Source organism: Acinonyx jubatus, chromosome X, assembly GCF_027475565.1.
Source record: "Acinonyx jubatus isolate Ajub_Pintada_27869175 chromosome X, VMU_Ajub_asm_v1.0, whole genome shotgun sequence".
NCBI classification, from domain to species: Eukaryota; Metazoa; Chordata; class Mammalia; order Carnivora; family Felidae; genus Acinonyx; species Acinonyx jubatus.
In genome coordinates, this window is record NC_069389.1 from 7,346,444 (window position 1) to 7,370,702 (window position 24,259).

General features: G+C 46.1%; 1 protein-coding gene and 1 long non-coding RNA gene across 8 annotated transcripts in view; one reads left to right on the forward strand and one right to left on the reverse strand.

Annotated features, from left to right (window-relative positions):
* Positions 1-224: 224 nt before the first annotated feature.
* The window catches only part of MID1 (midline 1), a 579,948-nt gene continuing 555,913 nt past the window's right edge, over positions 225-24,259 (reverse strand). For all 7 annotated transcript variants that reach the window (XM_027054471.2, XM_053202057.1, XM_027054474.2 and 4 more), the window contains 4 exons: positions 21,644-21,787; positions 12,012-12,173; positions 7,765-7,972; positions 225-2,620 (listed from right to left, as the gene is read on the reverse strand). In XM_027054471.2, coding sequence (XP_026910272.1) covers positions 2,272-2,620; positions 7,765-7,972; positions 12,012-12,173; positions 21,644-21,787 — 863 coding nt within the window. In that variant the 3' untranslated portion in view covers positions 225-2,271. The remainder of the gene's footprint in view (positions 2,621-7,764; positions 7,973-12,011; positions 12,174-21,643; positions 21,788-24,259) is intronic.
* Positions 12,907-24,259, forward strand: part of LOC128311548 (uncharacterized) — a 119,503-nt gene continuing 108,150 nt past the window's right edge. Inside the window, exon 1 of the long non-coding RNA XR_008290002.1 lies at positions 12,907-12,957. This is a non-coding gene — a long non-coding RNA (uncharacterized LOC128311548). The remainder of the gene's footprint in view (positions 12,958-24,259) is intronic.

Consider the following 24,259-nt stretch of genomic DNA (forward strand, 5'->3'; position numbering starts at 1 on the left):
TTCCACAACCAAATTATAACATAATCCCTCTCGTCCTTATAAAAATAGCCAAAACATAAACTAAATGGCTTGCGGTGAAAATTTGAGTGGTAACTTCTTTATGTTGAAAAACATTATATTCACGGAAATATCGTCCTTGTAAATGCTTTACATCAACATCATAAGGCAAACCGTAGCATCTATTGGCACCTGGCGACCATGATTTGAAAAACTCAGAAGCTGAGTTTTAGACCCTTTTATTTAAAACCTGTTGGTGTACAAAGTGCATTGAAATATCCATTATCCAGCTACCAAAACAGTATGTAAAAATTACAACCCTTTCAGTTTGTCCAGGAAGGCAAATACACATTGTTTTATGTTGTAAAAAAAAAAAACAACCAAAAACATCGTTTCCAGAGAATGATTAATTTTTTTCCATCGAGGTGTCCATCTGTTAGATGTGAAATTGTCCTAAGTAGCTATCAAAATATTCATCTGGGTATAAATAATATAGTAAATATATAAACTCTATCTGTTACGAAAAAGGAGAGTGTCTGCCAGTGAAGGGGACAGAAACACCCATGACGTGGCCCACGGGGTCCGGGCTCGCAGTCACATGACATGATGCTGAAAACAGTGGGTCTGTGGACGGATTTCAGGGAGGCAATTGGTTGATTTGGTTAACAACGAAATTGCTAAGAAGCAATGCTTAAATTCATCAGTCTGTTCAGTCAAAATGGCCAACCCAGTAGTTCAGATCAATACATTAGCAAATGAAATGACTTACAGGTATCATGCCCTTCGTCAAGATAGAACCAATGCCAGATTCCTGGTCCGGGTCCAAGGACTGCTTAAGAAAGCCTTACTTCATGGACCGTTCCATCTTACCGGATCAGCATGCCCAGAATCCCACCTGACAGCTTATTAGCTGGTTCTATTAGCAGGTTCCAGCGCGGCAATAGTTTGATTTTTTTTGCGTGTTTTTCGTTTTTTGTTTTTTTGTTTTGTTTTGTTTTTTGTTTCACAACTCTATCATAAACTATACTAGAACACAGAGGGTCCTCTACATCTTTCAAGATGTGTTTAATAAAAGTCTTTTTATAACTTTCGAGGCACGTGTACCAGTAAATAGTACTTTACGCAATGTCCCTTGTCATTACCAACTCATAAATATTAAGTGTTTTTCGGGTGAGTTATATTTGGACGTGGTAGAGACAGTCAGGGCCATGTGTTGATGTCCTGGAGAGCAAAGTCAATCCAAAGTGGTGCTGCCATTTGTAACAGAAAATGTTTATTCCCTCAGCCCCAGCAAGCGAAGAAAAATGATTTGGGGGAGAGGGAGATAGGACAGCTATTAAATGTAGTAAAGCAATGTCACAGGCCTAAAGACACTCCTAAAAGGAAGAACGAAATAGACTTATGTCATGAAACCGAACCCTACTTCTGATCAAAGACAAATCAGCCTCACACGTTTTGAAAAATCAGTAGGATTCAAAGAGACTATTCTCAATTGCAATCTCAATTCTTAATGTTCTCCCAGAATCCTGAATCCTGGGAAAGGTAAGGTCACACATGGCCAAAGGCTTCACAACCTTTCTTTCCAACATTACCCCACCAGCCATTGGAGGGTGATTAAAGACTGGGCCATGGTGGAGTCCAAGCTCCAGAGTCCATTCATTCAATTCTCTCTTTTGCTCTCCGTTCCGGTTGAGCCAGTAAGTTTTTGACATCACAGTTAAAACACTTCGAAATAAACCACAGTGAGAAAGCCCGTTTACTGCCCTACTAGGTTCAAAGCTATGTTTTATTTTTAAGATACTTGCATATTCTATTATGCACTGTCAGGGCGACAGGACCTACAAGGGGATCGGTATGAGATATGAGGATGTGAGAAGGTGGAGAAGCATACAAAACTACAAGAGTTGTTCCTCCAGCCCACAGAGCGTGACGAGACGAAGGCTGTTGTGAAGAGCCCATCCGCTTCTGGGCCTCTTAATGTGCAAAACCAAATACTTTCTAAGAGTTGGAATTCCGGTTATGTTTCTTTTATAAATAATCTATAATTTTTCCTGTAGATACAAAAAAAAATTGAAGAAATTATTAAAGCGTGTACTTAATACAAAAGACAGCAAAGGGGGAGAATCGCCTATTTTGAGTCCTATCCTAGCCGATTTCTGGACACTTTTTGGCGAGATTTAATCACACTCTGGAAGCCTGTGCTTTCTCGGTCCCTGAAATGGTGGCCACGGCCCTTTTTAATCCCCCAGAAATCAGCTCCACATGGCCCAGTGCTCACGGCAGCTGCTCTGTGCAGTCCAGATGGTCTGGGATCGGAAGGCCAGTTATAATGGTCAAACACTTGTTCCACAGCGTGAAGGTGGGGCACACAGGCTGCGAGAATGTGATGTCGAAGGTGTAGAGGTGGATGGAGTTCAAAGCATCGTAGAAAGCGATGGAACCATTATCATAGTCCAGCAGGATGCCGACGCGCCGGAGATGGGGGGCTGGCTCGATGGGGGTTTCCTTGCTGTTGTGTCTCACCACCCAGTTATTGTGACAGCGACACAGCGCCCAGGAAGCAGAGTTCTTGCCGATCCACTCGTGCTTTGGGGCTGATTTGTAAGCAAGGCCGATGGCATACCTGCACAAACAAAATGGTGACAGCGAGAACGGTGAGGCGTGGGGCACAGGTGCGCTAGATCCCTTCTACGGTTTTCCGGGGTCACGAGAACCGGATTCATTCTTCAGTGAAAGCTTGGCAAGGACCCTGACACGGGTGTTCCTCATCTCCTTCCCTCCCACACATACAGTGGGTGGAAATGGGCTGCTATATTTACTCATATTCCTATTTTTAGTTCCGACATTACATGAGAATTTGAACTTTGTGTTTTGCTGCCTTTCTATCTTTCTTTCCTTCCTTCCCTTCCCTTTCCTTCCTTCCTTCCTTTCCTTCCTTCCTTCCTTCCCTTTTTTCCTTCTTTCTTTCCACTCATCAAGACCCACACAGTGAATTCTCTAGACCAGTGCTGTCCAATAGAACTTTCTGCAATGAGCGAAAGGTTCTGCTCTGTTCCGTATGGTAGCCACGAGCCACATGTGGCTATTGGGCACTTGAACTGTGGCTGCTGAGACTGGGGAACCAAACTTTAAATTTAGTTAGTTTTAATGAAGTTAAATTATGCAAATAACTGTATGTGGCTCAGGGCTACCATACTGGACGGCACAACCCTAGATTTCTCCTTTTGACCTACTTTGAATTTTTCAACCGGCACCGTGTCTGTCATTTTCCATGACTTCAAGCACACTTTGCAAAAGGCAAGTGTGGAGAATGATTTTCATTTGCAGGGAAAGTTCCTCGTCCTCTCCTAGCCATTTTCCTCATCTATTCACACAGGGTCAATGACAGCGTCTATCTCGGATGGTTATTTTGAGGAGTAAAGGAAAGAACGCATGTAAAATCCTGGGCACGAGGCCTGGCAAGGAATCTTCAGTAACTGCTGTTTTATTCCTTTTGCCCAATAACACATTACTAATAAGCATCAGAATCAGTACTTGAACCTCAGATGACTCAAAAGGCCCCAAACTTAAATAACACTCTCCCATACCTTCCCTCACCAGAAATTATGTGATTCATCATTGCCAAGAGCCCTTCTAATTAATTTCCTACTACATTTAAAACAATTCTGAATGTCTTTGAGAGACAGATATCCTGGTTATTCTAAACATACTTGTGGGGCGCCTGGGTGGCTCAGTTGGCTAAGCATCCGACTCTTGATTTCAGCTTGGGTCATGATCTCACGGTTTGTGAGTTTGAGCCCCGAGTCGGGCTCTTGGCTGACAGTGTGGAACCTGCTTGGGATTCTCTTCTCCCCTCTCCCTTCCCCCTCTTGCGTGCTCACTCTCTCTCAAAATAAAGCTTACAAATAAATAAATGTACTCTCAACCGCTCAAAAGAAGTTGAGAATTCTTTCTACAGTGTTCTAAGCTCCCTAATCTCTTTTTACCCTGCTGAGGTATGCCTCCATTAACATTCGCAATATTTCAGACATTAAGATAAGCAAAACTCATCACTCTTAAGAAAGAATAAATGATTCAGAGCCCGACTTTTAATATGTTGTAGCAGAAGCCAGCCTAAGTGGATATTGACATATGGTACCTTACCCAGTGCAGACAGAAAAAAACTTCATTGGTCTTTGATAAAACGACATTCTTTTAAAAATCACATGTTGGATTTCAAATACAATCACTTTAAGAGTGGTGTGTTAAAAAGCAATGAATGTAACATGCTATCACTGAATTAAAAAAGAAGATGGAATTGAAAATCAGTAAAGGCCAGTGTAGCAGCCTGTCTGCCATCACCTTGGCCTCCTCTCTTCCTTCTTGCCAATCCTGTTCTGCATCTCAGGGTGAATCCGGGGACTGTATCTCCCAGAATCCCTTTTCAAGTGGGAGTCTGGGTCGCGTCCTGCCACCATGATGGCTTTGCAGAAGATCTGGAAGTTCTAAGAGGTGGGGAAATGCCCTTTTCCAGACAACAGACAGCAGAGGTGAGGTTTGCGGGGGCTTCCGGCAAACTCCAAAACTTACCAGGGGGGTTCTGGTAAGCCGCTGGCTCCCCTCCTCCGTGGGGCTCCTCGACCGACTTTTGTTTTTCTGCTGAACCCTACCTACCTGAGGCACGCTGGAAAGGTTTTTGTTTTGTTTTTGAGTATTTTCCCCAGGGACCTTCTCTATGCCCCAGCAGACGCCGTTTCTGTTTTTCAGATAACCCGGAACCTGCGTTTGCATCACAAAATAGCCATGTCTGTATTGCTTCCTTCTTGTCGCCGGTCACCACCTTCATGTTTTATTAAAGAACTCTGCCGTTTATTTCCCAGCTGAGCTTTAACTGAACCCGCCGTGAAGTAGCCGCGGCAGGTATAACGGACTTCATTTAGCAAATGGGAAAACACGGAGGTTAAAATTAGGAGCAGAATCCAGAATCTCGCCCCTTCCCCCTCGACTTCTGGCCCAGTAATCCATGTACGAACCCATGTTTAGTTAAGACCATTTCATAAAACACCAAGTGCACATTAACAGCATTAGGGAGTGAGAAAATAACTCTGTGTATAGTCCATTAAGCAAAGGAAAATATCATTATATGATCATTAATCTGTAAAACTATGTACGTATTTCCATCGAGCTTGAAAGGTGCAGGCAGAAGGTAATGTTCCATTAAGTTACGCAGTGAGACTTGGAGAATTCAGAAAGTATAAAAATTACGTTTCTCAGAGCGATGTTAGCATGCCTCATTGCAGGGATCATAACATACATGTTAATTGAAAGTCAGGACTGTATTTCACGAGAAAATATACGTGTCGTTAGCTGGTGCAAATCAAGGCATCACAAGCATTTGATCATACGGGTCACCCCTTCCTCTCTAACACCTCCCAGGAAATGTTAAACTACTTTCTACATGAGAATTTTTTCTGAAATTGACACAATCCAGTTTGTAATGATCCAAAGTGCGGCAATTAATTTTAGAATTTCCCCCCCTCATGAGTTGGTTTTGACATCTGGAGGGTGTTTTCAAGGTAATACCGATCTGTGTTTATATAACTGAAGAGGTCTGGTGGAATTTCCCGCACCATTCGTCAATGGGAATGAGATCATAATGATCGGGTATCATTTATCATAAATAATTATTAATGGGGTTGTAATTATTTAGACACTGGATTCTGTCCCAGGTTAATACAGCACGTTAATTAACTAGAAATGTTTGCTCCTTTGCACCTGCAAAAATTCATTGTATTTTCCTTTGGGCTTTTATCTTGCCCCACTGCAGCTATAAATGCCAATCTGGCCCAGAGCCGAACAGGGAGGTTGCGGGGGAAGGATTTGTCCTCTATCCTCCGGCAGGATGTTGGAACAGGAAAATGTTCTGGGCAAACAGAATCGTGGGGATCACAACGGAAGAAAACCTATTTGCTTGGCCAATATAGGTACCATTTTGGGGAGAAAGGAGACACCCAAGCTTATGATTTCACTTTTTAGATTTCTGTCGACTTGTACCAACACTGCAAGGGACTTCGGACACAATGTGTCTTAGCATCCTTATCTCAAAAATAGCACCGTTACAATAGTCATCATTGCAGGTTATGCCCATTTGAGGTGTGTCTTTTTAAGCAAGGTTGAAGCTCTCACTCGTCAAGCATACCATTGTAAGCCCTAGCGTAATTATAATGTTTCAAAAACACAAGCACGGTGGTTAAGAGCAGAAAGAGATCAGCAACCTACAACCCATGGGCCAAATCTGGCTCTCTGCTTGTTTTTAGAAATGAAGTTTTATTTGTGCCCTGCCACACCCATTCGTGGACATATGGTCCGTGGCTGTTTTCCCGCTACAACAGGAGAGTTGAGTTCTTGGGATAAAAATCATCTGGCCTGCCAAACCAGCAACACTGGCTCTTTAGCCCTTTACAGAAAAGCTTGTGAACCCTTGGCTAAGCGCTTGTACCCTGCAGACTTCCTAACCCTACCACCTCTGAGCTCTGTGACCTTGAGCCAATGGGCACGTGCCTCAGCCATCTCATCTGTAAAGTAGGAATAGCAGCACCTGCCTTTGTGGGGCTGTTAGGATGAACGGATGAGTTAACATCCGTAGAATGCTTAGACCAGCGCCTGGCACATATGCCAAATAAAAATAAAACAGCTGCCTTTTTGGGCAGTAGCGAACAGGTGTTTGTGAGACGGCCAGCCAGAGTAAGGGGGGGGGGGGCAGTCTGTGGCTGTGGAATAGACAAGGTCAGCTTTGTGAGACGAACTAGGCAAGGTTAACCAATTCCAGCGTGGACACCGCACCCTGACTGGATCTAACGGACCTTTCGAAGGGATTTCCAGCCTATGATCACTACTTCACCCTCTCGGCTCCTGGCTATTTACAGTAATCGGCCCAGTCCAGAATCACCAAACATACAGGGCAACGGCAATTAGTTTTCTTTAAAGGTCAAAGAGTAGTGTTTTAGAGTAGGAATCAGCTAACGTTTCCGGAAAAGGGCCGCCGAGTTCGTATTTTCGGCTTTGTGGACCACAGGGTTCCATCTCAACTGCTTGATTCTGCTGTGTGGCTCAAAGGCAGCCACAGACAATGTGGAAAAGAATGGGCACGGATGTGTTCCCATTAGACTTTATTTACAAAAACAGGCACGGGGCCCCAGGGCTCTAGTCGGCTGACTCGCATGGGACAGGACTCGATCACCTTAGCTGCAATTCTCGGAGTAAATTAAAAAAAAAAAAAAAATGTTCTTCCTGGCTGAATGGTAGATCAGATGACTGCTTTGCGGATACTCACCCCCTCCTCTCACCTCCATGGGAGGAATATACTTCCCTAGACCACTGGCTTTGGGTGTGGCTCTGTGACTGGCTTTGGCCAATCAGAAGTCAGCAGACGGTGACGTAAGCAGAGGCTCCTTGAGAAAGACATGGCCCTCGAGTCCAAAGAGGATGAATAGACACAAAGAATGGACCTAGATCCAACCTGCAGCTTAAAGCAAAGCCCGGCTGAGATTGGTCTTGACAGCTAACCCATGGATGTGGGTGGTTGGTGAGAGATAACAAACGATCATTTTGAAGCCACTGAGTTTCGGGGCGCTGGTTATGCAGCATTACCATAGCAACAACGGACTAAAAAGGCTTTTCTACCTATTATTCTTCAAGATGGGCTCTGGTATGGATGAATGCTCCGACACAGCACAGCCTAAGACGTGCCTTTTGTATAACGGGAGGACGATAGATAGAATTGCCTACCATGTGCTTCCACTTATGACCACCTCCCAGTAATGCCGACCGCTATCAATGAACACGTTTCCAGCGACACCATAGCTCCCTTGGCTGGTGAAGCGTTCAGGCGTGTGACTCTTTTTGGATGATGACTCATCACGTTCTACTGTCAAGTTATCGTGGGACACCTTCAGCTTCCGATGTGCAGATTTGGGGTCCAGTTTAAATGGTTGGCCTGGGAATGAGTTTGCGAAACACAAAGAGGAAGAAGAAAAGGACTGTTTATTTTGACACGACCAAGAATGTCTTTTCAGAATCAGATTTATTTTTTTTTAAACGTTTATTTATTTTTGAGACAGAGAGAGACAGAGCATGAACGGGGGAGGGTCAGAGAGAGAGAGAGGGAGACACAGAATCTGAAACAGGCTCCAGGCTCTGAGCCATCAGCACAGAGCCCGATGCGGGGCTCGAACTCACGGACCGCGAGATCATGACCTGAGCCAAAGTCAGACGCTCAACCGACTGAGCCACCCAGGCACCCCTTTCAGAATCAGATTTAAAAAGCACAGTAATATAGTGGAGATGAACACGTCCCTGCCTTCGTGGACTCCCTGTCCGTCAGTTCCGAGACAGGGATCCAGAGCTGTTACACCTAAGGACTCAACAGTACCATGGGCAGGGCTCAACCACAGCTATCTTCAGGGGTCCCAGATGGACCCAAGCAGCACAGGTGCATACTGGCCAGTGTCCCAAAAGGAAGGAGAAAATGAAGACTTCATTTTCAACCATTCCTATATTCAGTCCAGCTTAAAATGTGGCTCATGCTCAGCAGACTTCAGACAAGAAACCAAAGAAATCAAGATTGCAGATTTTGGCAGATCGAATATTCTATAGGCTTTACGTTATTCTGAAATTGTTGAAAATTAACCATTGTTCCCGTGAGCTCAGAATGGCTATAGAGATCTGTATTTCGGGGGCGCGTGGGTGGCTCAGTTGGTTAAGCATCCGACTTCGGCGCAGGTCATGATCTCAGTTTGTGAGATCGAGCCCCGCGTCGGGCTCTGTGTTGACAGCTCGGAGCCTGGAGCCTGCTTCGGATTCTGCGTCTCCTCTCTCTGTCTTCTCCCCTGCTTGTGCTCTCTCTCTCTCTCTCAAAAGTAAACAAATAAACTTTAACAAGAAAAAAATGTGTATTTTTCAGCCCACAAGGTCAGGGAAAAACATGTGATCGTAACACCTGGGTTTTCTACTCCTGAGTTGTGTGTGTGTGTGTATACATAATCAAATAAATATGAAATAAAAAATATACATTAAATAAGGCCCTCCCTACCTCTCTATTTCATTATTCACATTTGTGTTTTGGAGACTGAACCACTAGAAAATCTTGGCAGTCGCACCTGAACATCTTGTCAGAGCCGTTGTTACTCCTTGGGATTTAACACTGCTTTGGAGGACCACCTGCCATCCAACACTACATAGGGTACAAGCTTCTAAAGGTGGGAAACGAGTTACGAGAGGATGCAAATACCATGATGCCCAAACTCCACAGCCACTGGTGCAGTTGGTAGGCCCGCTGGTAGACAGCCAGTGGAAAAGTTTGGGAAGTTGGCTGTGGCAATACATGATGCCGCTGAGAAACTGACACCGAGAGCCTGGGGGAAGGCGTGTTACGTCACGTGCGGGGAGGCCAGAGGATTTCCGGTCGCCACTCGGACACAAACATGATGCCGACACCCCTAAAATCCTTTTAGATCAGGGCCAGCACATCTTTCTGGTAAGAGGCCGGATAGGTATTTTTAGCTCGGCTGGCCATGTGGTCTCTTCTGTGGCCGCTTAACAATGCTATTGCGGCACGAAAGCAGCCATAGACAAGAGGTAAAAGGACGGGCGTGGGTCGTGTGCCAATAAAACTTTATTTATAAAAACAGACAGCCAAATTTGGCTGTAGTCTGGGCTGTAGTCTGCCGACCCGATTTAGATTTCTGTCCACATCACAGAAAAGGTTAAAGGGAGAGCTGAGAAGATCTTCAAGTGTTGATCAGGGCACGGACATTCTCAGAGGCTGTGAGACCTATTGGATTACCTGTGTCATTTACATTTCAGCTCGTCCTGTGAAATAAATATGCCCTCAGGAGTGATCACATCAGCAACTATTAGGGATAAAGTATGAACTAAGGCAAGAAGAGCATGAAGATAGTTTTGCTTCAAATATTTCAACTTTTAAAGGTGGAAGACGGAATGTATGCAAAAATTCTCGCCAATGTCAAAAAGGCCGCCATCACGGAAAATGAGGGCCGTGTTCTGGTTGCCCTTCTTCCAGTGAGAAGTATCAGAATGTTATAGCCATCAGAGAGACTGGCCTCATGGGGCGCCTGGGTGGCTCAGTGGGTTAAGCGTCCGACTTCAGCTCAGGTCACGATCCCGCGGTTCACAAGCTCGAGCCCCGCATCGGGCTCTGTGCCGACAGCTCGGAACCTGGAGCCTGCTTCGGATTCTGTGTCTCCCTCTGTCTCTGCCCCTCCCCCTCCCTCTAAAAAATAAATAAACATTAAAAAAAAAAAAGAAAGATTGGCCTCATAATGGTGAGACGTGTCCTGTCTCGTCTCAGCTCACACCCTCACCTACACATGCACGGAGCGGGATCACGCCAGCTGAGGTCAGGCCCAACCCCTGCCCCCTCAGTGAGCAAATTCCACCTGTGCCTCAGCTGTGTTTCTCACACAAACCCTCGCCTGCTCTGTCCAAGTCAGAGGCTTCTGCTTTCATGAGGACACATCAGTGCAAGGAACAAATTAATCACTTACTTTACTAAAGAATTCAATTCACTGTAATATTTGCACACATAGGAGTTTGGCAAACCACAGCCTGCAGGCCAAATCCAGCACACTGCCTGTGTCTGTCAATAAAGTTTTATTGAAACATAGCCACGCCCATTCATTTATGTGTAATCTGTGGCTGCTTTTGCACTACGACGGCAGAGCTGGATATGAGCGGATGGTGACGGAGACCATCTGACCTGCGCAGCCCCAGATATTTACTATTTGGCACATTGTAGAAAAAGTCTGCCAACTCCTTGCGTATAACTTGATAACATCTGTTCAATGACTGCATGTCTAGAAATAGAAGATGACATTATCTATAGTCTACATGAAATGAATCCATTATCTTTAACATTTAATATTTAAGTCTGATGGAGCACAAGCAGGATGTCTCCAAGATACAGAATTAACCTCGGTGTATGTATTTACTCATTTTTCCCCCCTAATTAATCTCTAAAAACATCTCCTCCTTTAGCAGCAGAAACACTGAGAGGAGAAAGGAGCCCAGTGTTTAAGAGCATGTGTCTTAAACACCTATGCCTTGGGTTAAGTGAGGGTTCCTCTTGAAAAGCAGTTAACTATTCCGTTGACCAGCTGAGAACCTTATAACACGGTGCCGGACCGACACGCTCCAATTTGCTTTCTCTCGGGAGGTCCCGGGCAAAGAAACTCCGTGTTACGGAACATATTTCTAGATCAAAAATAGTCAAGAGAAAAGAGAGGATAAAACAAAACACATGTGGGCAGAGACAGAGAGGGAGACGACGGTGTTACCAGACACATGTAGCGGCCAGATCTCTCTTTGTTGTGTCCTGTGTGGTGTGGGATGTTTCGCATCAGCCCCGGCCTCTAACGACTAGATATCAGTAGCATCCGCCTCAGTTGTAACAACCCAAAATGTCTCCGGACATTGTTCAATATCCCTGGGGTGGGCAGAATCGCGTCTAAGAATCACAGACCTAGCTAGACAGATATCTGGAGTAAAATAAAGAATTCCTGAAGAAAGAGCTGTTCATGTGCTCTTCTGCTATGGAAAGCAATACTACAGGGGCGCCTGGGCGGCTCAGTCGGTTGAGCGTCCGGCTTCGGCTCAGGTCATGAGTTCACAGTTCGTGGGTTCGAGCCCCGCGTCGGGCTCTGTGCGGACAGCTCGGAGCCTGGAGCCCGCTTCGGATTCTGCGTCTCCCCCTCTCTCCGCCCGACCCCCACTTGCGCTCTGTCTCTGCCAAACATAAATAAACATTAAAATGAAAGTTTTTTTTTTTTTTTTAAATGAGCAGTCTGAAGAGCAGAGAGGTGGATGGACTCACAGCCCTTAAGGGTCGAGTCAGTTTTGGAACCCGTTAGCTCTTGACTTGCTTCTTGAGGCTGTCGGCGATGCCCGAGGCAGAGAAAAGGAACAGAAAGGGGGGACCGAGGCAGCTGAGAGGAGAGCAGGAGGGAGGCGACACTTACTGTTTGTCTTCAACTTCCCAGGCTCGCTGCTGCGGCTGCCCGCCTGGTTGATGGCCTTGACGATGAAGATGTACTTGGTGCCGCTCTGCAGACCGTGAACGGTGTAGTGGTTCTGCTTGATGTTGGGCACTATCATCCAGCTGTCGGCAGAGTTACACAGACCTGCAAAACCGAGCAGAACACGGTGCGGTGCTTTGGCTCAAGCGTGGGGTGACGTCTGCGCGACTCTGAGTCTGTGTAATCGGGGGTTACGTGAACCACAAGTGGGGTGCTTGGCCACTTCTGAGAGAGACCCCTAGTATGTTCCAGTGCTCAGTCTCCTGCCTACGGTAGGTGATCAACCTGTATTTGTTATTATATATTCCTATTATGTGCTCTAAATGGAAAAACCAATTACAACTATTATCTTGCAGGGCGCCTGGGTGGCTCAGGTGGTTGAGCGTCTGACTCTCAGTTTCGGCTCAGGTCATGATCTCACGGCTTCGTGGGTTCGAGCCCCTCATCGGGCTCTGTGCTGGTGGCGTGGAGCCTGCTTGGAATTCTCTCTCTCTCTCTCTCTCTCTCTCTCTCTCTCTTGCTCGCTCATTCTGCCCTTTCCCCACTCATGCTGTGTCTGTCTCTCTCAAAATAAATAGACCTTAAAAAAGTATTGGGGCGCCTGGGTGGCGCAGTCGGTTAAGCGTCCGACTTCAGCCAGGTCATGATCTCGCGGTCCGTGAGTTCGAGCCCCGCGTCAGGCTCTGGGCTGATGGCTCAGAGCCTGGAGCCTGTTTCCGATTCTGTGTCTCCCTCTCTCTCTGCCCCTCCCCCATTCATGCTCTGTCTCTCTCTGTCCCAAAAATAAATAAACGTTGAAAAAAAAATTAAAAAAAAAAAGCATTAAAAATTATTATAACATAGGGGCGCCTGGGTGGCTCAGTCGGTTAAGCGTCCGACTTCAGCTCAGGTCACGATCTCGCAGTCCGTGGGTTCGAGCCCCGCGTCGGGCTCTGGGCTGACGGCTCAATTAAAAAAAATAAAAATAAAAAAAATTATTATAACACAAATTACGCCCAGCGTAAAGAGCAGCAAAGGCACTTCTGTCTGGTGTCTTGTGCACGTGTGTGTGTGCGACGTGTTGTTAGGGGCCGTGGTGATGTAAAGAAAGCGGCGGGTTCCCGCTGGGTCCGCTCTCTGCACCCTCACCCCACACTCTCGTTTCGGTAACCCTTAAAATTTGCACCTCGTCAATCGTGAGACTCAGGAAAGTGAGAAGAGACCTGAATCACGGATAAGAAGCTGACCGTGCTAATGTACACGTAGTAGATGGCATTTTTGCCTCTAATTCCTCACCCCGCCCCGCATCCAGGCCTAAGTGACTTCGCACTGGCTCGCTCCCCAGATGGGATATATCGCCCTACGACACAGCCTTCGATTTGGCCGTGTGATTGGCTGCAAGGGCAGGCATTACAGGGCCTTGAGACTTTGTGTTGAGCCCTGTGCCTCTGCCTTTGCCATGGGGAGAGCATTCCCCAGATAGCCTGCTCATCGCAGCAGGAGGAGAGATCTAGGTCACAGCTCTACAGGCAGCCGGTGCCTGAGGGAGGCCAGCAGGGCCTGGCCCAGCTGCTGACAGGGGAGCTAGGAAAATGATCATCGGGGCTGTTTGCGTTGCAGACTTAGGGTGGCTGTAATTAATCAAGTCAGGAGCCTACGAGGGTTCCCTACGAGAACCCCGAAGCAGGCAGCTGAGGGCCCAGTGTGGCTCTTAGAAGAGCAGGAACGGGGAGTTTTGACCAGCTGCATTCCCTGGCACGGCTGGTTTCAGAGTAGAGTTCCGGCTGCATTCTGCAGGATGTGGGTTGGGGGGCAGGCTGAGGATTTATGATGCTTGGAAGAACATGGAGGGAAAAGGAAGCCCGTTTTGTTTTGCAGCTGGCTGATGCTGAAAACATCTCTTTGGTGTTGGGCCCAACTCTCCTCTCTCCACCCATCAATCTCCATCCACCCTAAGAGAACATTTTCCCAGCCCCCCCCCCCCCCCCCCCCACTACTGGCTGTCATGAAGTTTCCTGGCTCTGGTGAATTTCCTTCACCATTTCTTGGTAGAGGGCTGGGCCCTTCCACTTCCTGAGGGGCTCCCAACTCCCCCCCCTCTTTCCCTTTCAGTGGATTTGCAAGTCAAAGGGTTCGTTCTTTTGATCTTGAGGCAACTTATACCTTACCATAATCCCAAGAAGCAGTCCCTTAATCTTTCTTTGGTCTCACCTCTTTGAGAATCTAATAAAACATTTCTAAAGAAAGAAAGTCACATGTGCATTTCCATACCAACCCACAAATATTTGCATAGCATTCCAAGGTATTCACAGCCCCATGACATCTGTCTTTGAATCCTACTAAATGCTTTCTCCAACTCTGGAGCTCAAGTGTTCCTGGTAGTCTCACAGTTGGAAGGAACCCTGAAAGTATTTTGTCAAGTGTGAAAATTCACCTCATACGATTTGTACCTTAGGTGCATAGTATCTTTAGACACACTTCAGTGAGTCATAGATATATACATGACCCTGTGAGTTTTCTGTCACCTCTTTTCATCCCCACCTGCGAACATTTCGCCAGGAGGACTGCCAGACTTGATAAAGCCAGCGAAAAACAAGGGAACAACGGGAAACTCACAGAACGGGTTGAGTGGGTGTCGGAGACATGGCGACTAACAACCATCCACCCCACTCCTCCCCCCAATTTCCCCCTAACTCTTAGACCCAGGAAAACACGCATAAGTGGTTCAGCAACATGGGACTCTCCTTACTACGTATCTTTTTTGATACTTTCTCACCTTACTTTTTCCTTGAATGTAGCTGCAAGAAACTCAATGCTTCTGGATAGCGGCATGGCCAAATGAGAGATTTCGATCCAACCAAAGAAGGGCCATTTTGAACGCTGAGCTCTGGGCCCCAAGCCTGTCTAACTCACTTTAGACATTTAATAATAATCTTACAATAGCAATAAAACAAAAACAACGAGCTTTTCTATTGCCTAGGATAATCTACTCATATGCCTAGACCTTTGTCAACAGCAGCCAAGCACGAACGAAAACAATAACAGCATTCAGGAGAATCAAATGAGAATCCTATCAATGTCACTGCGTTTACACTGGTCCCGTTTAATTGCCTACGTTACAGTAAAATGAGTATTGTGGTCAAAGAAAGCGAATGTAAAAATGTTTCAATAAACTTTACATCACCGTACAACCGAAAAGCTGGGCCTCATGTGGTGGGGGAACGCTTTCGACAACATCCTAAAGCAGACAGCAACTTGGCCTATAATCCAAAGTCTTAACCCAACAAAGATTAAATGTTTCAGAACGCTTTACTGAACAGGAAAGGGACCCTGACCATCCTGATTATTTTGAAGAGGTCACTAATTTTTCTCCTTGACTATTAAAAGAACAAAATGTTTACCGTGTAGTAAAATTTGATTGGATGGCTTTGCACTGGGACAATCTGCTTTCGTGAACACTCACTATTCCTGTTTAGGCTTACCTCTGTGTTATTATTATTGCAGGGGCAATAACCGAGGAGTTGATTAAAAATGCCAAGAAAGCAACACCGACCATTTTCTTTTGGGGGCTGGAGTAAGGGGGTGGGTGCCTCAGAGTACAAAGCTATTGCGTGGCTAGTGTCGGTCTTGTGCCAGACCTCTCTGCCCCGATACCCCACCGTGCCGGGACTGTTGACCGGGTTTCCTTCACCTCTTTATGAGACACCCATGCAACCATCCCGACAGAAACTTCCCTCGTCTCCAAATTCGTTTTCAATCGTCTTGGAGGGTATTCCACCGTTCACCTTCTCTAATTCAGCTTGAAGTATTAAAACAACAATGGAACTTGGAAGATAATTAGTTCATAATGAAACTTAATTGAGTTTTTCAATTTTATACATTTTGTTCTCATTCACAACGGGTCAGAAGCATTTCCCTACATAATGCCGCTCATTACAAGATCCTAATTACATTTGGGATTTCAGAGCCTTGTATAGCAACTGTCATCTTGCAGTAAAACATTATGTATAAAACATGATGCAACACGGACACCCTTCTGAGAGGCTGTGCACCGGCTGCTAACATCCTTTGTTTCTTTTCGCAGATTGGACAGAAGCGCACATTCTTTTCCTCCTTCTCTATCTGTTTAATAACTTTCACGAATGTTTTCAAAATGACTAAAATTAATTAAATACAGATTAACTGCTTTGCCATGAACACTTGGAGAAATGCATCTTATGACTTTGGCTAGTGATAAAAATAGGCTGCTGGGAAAAGGCCCCATTTAAGATTGCAAATGGTGCATTGGAAGAAGTTCTGGAAGAAAACATGAAAAACGTGGCAAAATTAAATACATATCTACTTATTAATAAGCAATTCATTAACATCTGCAGTCGCAAGTCTGTTAATAAAAATGCGCAATAAAAAATTAATAGCGTCATTAATTTTGCATTTGAATATATGAATTTGATTAGGGAGAGCCTTTTTATAAGATTAAAAGCTGCACAGATCTTATCTAATTCTCCTTCACCAAAGTCAGTTGTGGGCAATTAACTAGGATTTATTCTGACAAGTGAAGGCACCGGTGACCTAGCCGCACAAGGAGCCAGGACCAGTTTGGGAGTATAATGACTTCGAATTTTCCGTACAGTTTTATTATTAGATCTTGTCATTCAATGTGACATCTGCAAGGGATATTCCTCCAAATGGTAGGACAGATGGACAAACAATATTCAGGGAAGGGCTTTCACGTGACGATTGTGCAAAATGCTATCGCGTAGACAATCCAAATGTCATGACAGACATTTACCATATGACCAAAAATACTAGCTTTTTATTGTTTTTAAAGGTTCTTTGGTTTTTGTTTTTAACATCTATTTGTTTCTGAGAGACAGAGAGAAACAGGGTGCCAGCAGGGAGGGGAAGAAAGAGACAGAGAGGGAGACACAGAATCCGAAGCAGGCTCCAGGCTCTGAGCTGTCAGCACAGAGCCCAACGCAGGGCTCGAACTCACAAACCGCGAGATCGTGACCTGGGCCGGAGTAGGTCACTTAACCCACTGAGCCACGCAGGCACCCCCAAAATATCAGCTTTTTTTTTTTTTTTTTTAAATGCAATGACGGGCGACTGTAGTCTATATTTTCGTACGAATGAGAACTTTGAATATTTATGTGCCAACACTGTGGCAAATGCGGGGCTAAGACCTACACTTTTGTTATCTCAACCATGTGAAGGTAAAACATTACCTCTTCTTACAGATGAGGAAACAGATTCAGAGGACGTTAGATGATTTGCCCCCAAATTATGGAGCTAGTGTGGCCCAAAGTTGGGATTCAAATCCAGGTCTCTCTCAGTCACTACAAATACGTATAATAGTTAAGAAGAAAATACTTTGAAGATCTTTGCATCTCACTTGCCTTTTTAAAATGTTTTTTAATGTTTACTTTTGAGAGAGAGAGAGAGAGAATGCCAGCAGGGGAGGGGCAGAGAGAGAGAGGGAGACAGAGAATCTGAAGCAGGCTCTACGCTGTCAGAGCAAAGCTTGACGTGGGGCTCGAACCCAGGAGCAGTGAGATCGTGACCTGAGCCACAGCTGGTCGCTCAAGCGGCTGAGCCACCCGGGGGCCCCTCAGTTGCCTATTTATCTAAGTTTATTCTTTTCTTGTTACAACTTGATCCTGGAGGCCTCAGGGCTTCACTATACCGGCTCAATGGACATTCAAGGGACAAATAACTCTCGAGACCAACAAACGGATGAGTGTACCCCCATTAGATGAGCACCTACAGTGTTCCTGCTTTCCATCCGTCCTGGGAGAATGGCCTTTTTGGCACCTGTGCGTTAAATAAGCAAGGTCTGTCATCTTCATGAAGTCATTGCCATGTATTTTCTTGTGGCCACTGCTCTTGGGGAACAAAACACCTTCCCTGGAATCACCAAGCATAAAGCTATGGATTCAGGAGTGCTGTTGCCACTGGATTTCCATGGGCATGGCCTTCGCTCCTCTATTCCATTTATATGTCTTGTTGGGGTATTATTTTTCATGCCGACAGCACGGAAGCCAAGTTAGTCACAGCTTAGCCACCTGAGAAGCCCTAAGTTTCAAGCAACAGATCTCTTCTTTTCATTCTGGGGATGGAGGGACGAGCTGGTATCGAGTTAGGGTTCTAGAGCGGGCTGCTCCTGGCCGTATCCGTCCCCTTTGTGATGGAACCCTGAAGGCCCTCGCGTTCTGACTCTGGCCTCGCCCAGGGGACTTGCTTTGGCCTGTGGCACATCGGCTAACACGACAAAGGCAAGGGCTTGCAAAGCACGTGTGCAAGCGGGACTGCCCCTCCACCCGCACGCTGCGATCGCCAGGAGAAGGCGCCTGAGCGGGACTGTGGGAGGGCGCTGTGTGCCCCGGCCGAGCAGCCGGACCATGACGGAGCCTCACCAAGGTCAGCGGGACCTTCTAGCGGACTCCCACCGGATTCCGGACACACAAGCAATGCGCCACCTAGCTTCTGCGGTTGTTGGCTGTTCAGCAGAAGCCAACTGATACAAAGGCCCGCCAGTCCAGGCCAAGGCGCTATGTACTGTCCAAACGCTCATAATCATTTGATTCAAGACACCTCAGGAAAGACATAACTTGGGTAGCCGCCGTGGTTCTCACTCTACTATTCATGATTTTGTGCATTTCTTTCTCCTTGAGTGTGAGCAACACCTGTGACCTGCTTTTAACCAAGAGAATATGGCAAAGGACAAAAGTCTTACCATCGTTATCATCGTTAACGCTCCTGGTGTTATATTATATGGCAAAGGTAAAGGGAGTCTGCAAACGTACTTTAGGTCCCTAATCCGTTGTCCCTGAGTTCATCAAAAGAGAGAAAATTCTGGGTGAAAAAAGCAAGGTAAGGAGCTGTGTATGGCATGTTACCTTGTGCGCCCCTAAAAAGGTATTTCTCTGTGACTGTGAATGTATACGCACGCCCGTCTATTAACAGACCGTCCCAGGAAAGATGCATGTGAAATAGAATTGATGTAGTGGGTAACTTTGTTTTTTTTCTTAATATTTTTCTTTTTTTTAAGTTTATTTTGAGAGAGAGAGAGAGGGAGAGGGTGTGAGCAGGGGAGGGGAAGAGAGGGAGAGAGAGAGAATCCCAAGCGGGCTCCCGCTGTCAGCGCAGGACCTCACATGGGGCTCGAACTCACGAACCACGAGATCATGACCCGAGCCGAAATTACGAGTCAGATGCTCAATCGAAGGAGCCACCCAGGGGCCCCACAGTGGGTAACTTTGGAACTGAGGTGGCTGGCGTATTGAAAAGCATCCAATTTTCACTAGATACATTTTATACATTATTATACAGTGTTCGTGCATTGCTCACTAAAAAGGAAGATTTTAGGGGCGCCTGAGTGGCTCAGTCGGTTAAGCATCTGACTTCAGGTCATGATCTCGTGGTTCATGAGTTCGAGCCCCACGTCGGGCTCTGTGCTGACAGCTCAGAGCCTGGAGCCTGCGTCGGATTCTGTGGCTCCCTCTCTCTCTCTCTGTCCCCTCCCCAGCTCATGCTCTGTCTCTGCCTCTCAAAAAATAAATAAACGTGAAAAACAATTTTTTTAAAATAAAAAAAGAGAAAGATTTTAGGGAATCAGCGTTGCTTCATGATTTGTGGGGGGCATGTAGGGCTGGGGCTGGGGAGCGAAACCAGACGAATCGAAAATCCTGATACCCCCGTGCCTCTCAGATGTGCCCCCCAAAGCACTCCAAATAGCTGAAGATAGTAACGGTGTTCCCCGGGGATACGGGTGAGAGGTGAAGTCTTTCTGGAATCATCTTCTCCTGCCCTCGCCTTCTTCGGTGCTAGTGCCCTTGGCGGGTCCTGGCCAGCTGTGCCTCCGTGAGTTACTACGGGCCTCCCAGTTCACGTCTCTGCTTCTAGTGTTGCCCTGTCCCACTCCCTCGTCCCCAGCACTGCCCGACACGGCTTCCAACCGACCAGATGGCAGTGCGGCTCCGCGTGACGCCCAAGCCCACAGGGGAAGATCCAACACGCTGTGGCCGGGTCTTTATTGCGGGCTAGGATTTAGAGACTGATGATTAAGGACATGTGCTTTCCGGAACCAGACCTATTCGGGTTTGAGTCCTGGTTCTACTTCCCCGTCTCCCCGTCTCCCCTTCCTCACTCAACTCTCCAGCCAGGCTTTCGTAGGCGGTGTCTCCGAAAACGCCTGGCCATTCTAGGTCTCTACAGGTTTGCGCCTGATCAGGTGGCTGGCTGGCTGCCTGGCGTCCCCTTACCTCTCTGATACATACCCACTCTCTTCCGAGACTTAGGCCATCATCTCCCCCAAGACGTTTTTGTTACACCTGCCGCTTCTGCCCTCTGTTTCCCCCCTGCTCGGGCGGCTGGCCAAAGCTGTTCTCGACGTTTCACGGTTTTCCCCCTTACACGTTCTTGGAAAATGGTAGGATTTTAATAAAGCTTCCAAGGCAGGCCAATTAGGGAGGGGAGGGTCCGAGGGGTGAGGAGGGAAGCCTGGGAAACGAGGCGCTAAGGAAGCTGGGGGGTCCGTTTGTTGGCATGAGCCAGTGACCTTCAGTTACTCAGAAGCAGGGCTCTTCGCCCATCACTCTTTTAATTAATCCTACACCTGATTTCTTTTTTAAGCATCACACGTCTCAGAACTGTGTCAGAATTACACGTGCGAGGAAAGAACAGTGTGGTGAAGCCGAGAAGAGGTTTACATAATAAAAGCACATTAAGTTGATACTGAATTTTTCAAAACACTTCTTTGTTGAAAAGTGGCTTCTATTCTATTCTATTCTATTCTATTCTACTTTGACATGCTCTATTTTAATTTGCTAAAGAGGCTTCAAACTTGCTCCCCTGAAAAGCCACTTCCTCTGGTCCTTTTCCATTTACTCAACTCAGTTGAAATAGCTGCGGGGGTGGGGAGGAGAGATTCCTTTGTGATCACCTCTCCGGCCAGCAACTGGCGCGATGTGAGATCATCACATTGTCTCTGATGCCAAATATCTCACGGGCCCCAGGGAGAGAGGGGCCTCTCCGTGTTTCAAGGAAGGGCTGAAATTCTTCCCAGGTGGGGCCAGTTACTAACATTGCTTGCCTCTCCATTTTATTACATTCTTTTTTTTTTTTTTTTTTTTTACATTGTGAAACAACACTCGAATAAGTACATAAAACTAAATGTCTGATACAATGACTAAACCATGTGACTCCCACCCAGAAAGTAGCCACCCCGCTTTTATCTCTAGTTGTTACACGTTCATATGCATCTCTAAGCAAAAGAGTTTCCTTTTATCTTTAAGTTATGAACGTACAAACGGACTCGTACTGCATGTATGCTTTGGTTTCCTGCTTCTTTCTCTCACATGTTTGTAAGATTCATCCATGTGGTTTGCTAGAGATCATTAATTTTCGTCGCTATTTGGCCAGCTAGCTTTGCTCGTAGAGCACGAGCGAACGCCATCATCTTCTTGGTTAGGAAAGGCAGCCAATAAATACCGTGGATTCTTTCCTCCCTTGTCGTCCCCTGATGCTTAAATTTAGAAACGCAATCTATCCGGAAACAGTCACCAAACAGAGAGACCGATAGGGTGCGCAATACTCACTAACGACATTGGCTTGTCCGGTGAATATGGTGTATTGGAGCTCATAGGAGACCACACTGAATTCATCATCGGACGTCCAGTGAACGGTGATGGTGTCATAGGAAGCTGTGCAGAGCTCTTCTCTAATTGTGGGAGGGTTGGGAGCTGTGGGGATCAAGAATGCTCATCAGCAACGAAGCAGGCACCTCTGGGATACGTTGCAGAGGAGATGTGTGACAGTCAAAGCAGGCCTTTCTGGACAGGTCCATCAGGACCACCGTCCTAGAGACGGTGGCCCCAATCCAAAGCACATTTGGTTGGCTGGTGATCGCTGTGATTTTTAACAGGTAGCGTGACTTCGGCCCTCCAGGAGGGACTTGTCTCTATCGTGAAAGCAGGTTGAGGAGACTAAGCAACTAATACTCTTGTCCATGCAAGAAAACATGTTAGGCAGAAAGTAAATGAGATGAACTTTTGGGATTTCATCCGTATGGGGGGGGATGGCAAACTTTTTCAGTAAAGGGCCAGATGGTAAATGTTTTAGGCTTTGCAAGCTATATGGTCTCTGTCACAACTACTCACCTCTGCCTCTGCACTACAAAAACAGCCACAGACAATTCAGACTCAAACAGACATGGCCAGGTGCCAGGAGAACTTTAGTTACAAAACCAGGTGAGCGCTAGATTTGGCCTGAGAGCCAAAGTTTGCCAACCCCTGAGGTATGTGAGGCCACGTATTTTATGAAACCAATTGGAAAAATACTGATGTTCGTTATGCCAGAACAAACCTACCGAGTAATTGTTTGAAAATTTTCTTCCATTAGATGTTTTTTTTTTAATTTATTTATTTTTGAGAGAGAGAGAGAGAGACAGAGAGAGCAAGCGAGTGCGTGTGTGTGAGCGGGGGGAGGGCAGAGAGAGAGAATCCCAAGCAGGCTCCGCACTGACCGCACTGGCAGTGCGGAGCCTGACTCGGGGCTCGGACTCACGAACCGTGACATCATGACCCGAGCCGAAATCAAGAGTCGGACACTTAACCGACTGAGCCACCCAGGCGCCCCTTTCATTAGATGTTTCGATGCCTTATAAAAAAAACCCTTATTAGTGTGGCCCTATTTTCTTCTCAGTTTTGAATTTATAGGTGATATTTCAAATTAAGAAGAACATGATGAACAATCGATCATATCTAAGAAGTACATTTTCCTTCCCCGAAGAAAACACTGGAGAAGGCTGCTATTTTATGTCTTGAACACAGTCTGGAGCAGAGAAGTCTAAATCCTACCAAAATAATTATTTTAAGTTGATTTAAAACCTACCGGCTTGATTTCAGTACCTGGTTTTATGAGAAGAGTTTGTGAGCAAGAAAAAGACTAGGCAGTGAGTGCTTTGCCCCGGCAATAATCTTTTAGAGCAGGGGTTGGCAAACTATGGCTATGGGCCAAATCTGGCCCACTGCCTATTTTTGTAAATAAAGTTTTATTGGAACACAGCCAGGCTCATTCATTTACGTATTGTCTGTGGCTGCTTTTGTGCAACAGCAGAGTTGAGTAGTTGGGACCATATGTCCTGCAAAGCCTAAAATATTTACCATCTGGCCCTTTATAGTCAAAGTTTGCCAACCCCTGGCTCAGATGATCCAGGCCTTTATTTCCACTCTTCTGGATACTAGAACCTAACTTCAAAAAAGGAGAAAATTGCAGCATTCTACAGATTGGTAGCAGCCTCAGTTTACATCATTGCAGAGTTCTTTCTTGCTTTAAATTGCGATTAGGATTGATGAGGCCTGAACAAACCCAAAGAAGGAGAAAAGTTTATAAACATGGCAAATTTAAGACCCTAATTGTTTTCGTATTCTTCCTTTTGCCACCTGACGGTGTATTCAGGACAAATACGGTAGGCGGCCAAGTATGAAGTATGTTCGCTGTACAAAGTCACATAGACCAGCTTTGTCTCTTGGTTATTGGATTCTACAAACATTATTAATGAGCACCTACCCGTGGCAGAGGCTGCATTAAGCTGTGCATGAAGACAGAAAGGCTCTGTCGAGCCTTTAAAGCATTCTTTCTGGAATATGTATTTACACACCTATCTCCTGAAGTATCCACACGCAAGACTTAGTGTCATGCGCTGTGACTTTGATGAGCATGAATCAGCGACGCCAACCCGGAGACGCATTCTGCGGGGGAGGCCTGGCCGCACCATAAAACGTGCTTCCGACTGTCCGTGTTCGTGTGGGATCACCCCGCCTGGACCAGTGGAGAAATGCTTATTCTCCCATGATCCAAACAGTTCACTGAATTATTTTTTCCCTCCACCGCTGTAGAAAGGCTGTGTTCTTTCTGCATTGCAATATATGATTAAATATAAAGAAAACTCATGCTCAAAATAAGCGAGTGGCTGGGAGGCACACGGCAGTTGCTGCAATCGGGGAGGAAATGTCACCTCTCCGGGTTATTAACTTGACATACCGCTTAGAGGCATGTCACAGGGAAAAAAAAATCTTGTTTTCACAGCCACGCGGGCTGACCCTGTTTTGATTATCAGCCCAATGGGTTTGTCCTGAAAAGTCAATACCTAATTTATGGTAAATGAAAATAGCACCACGCTCCCAATTTCAATATTCATGGACCGGGTAGCA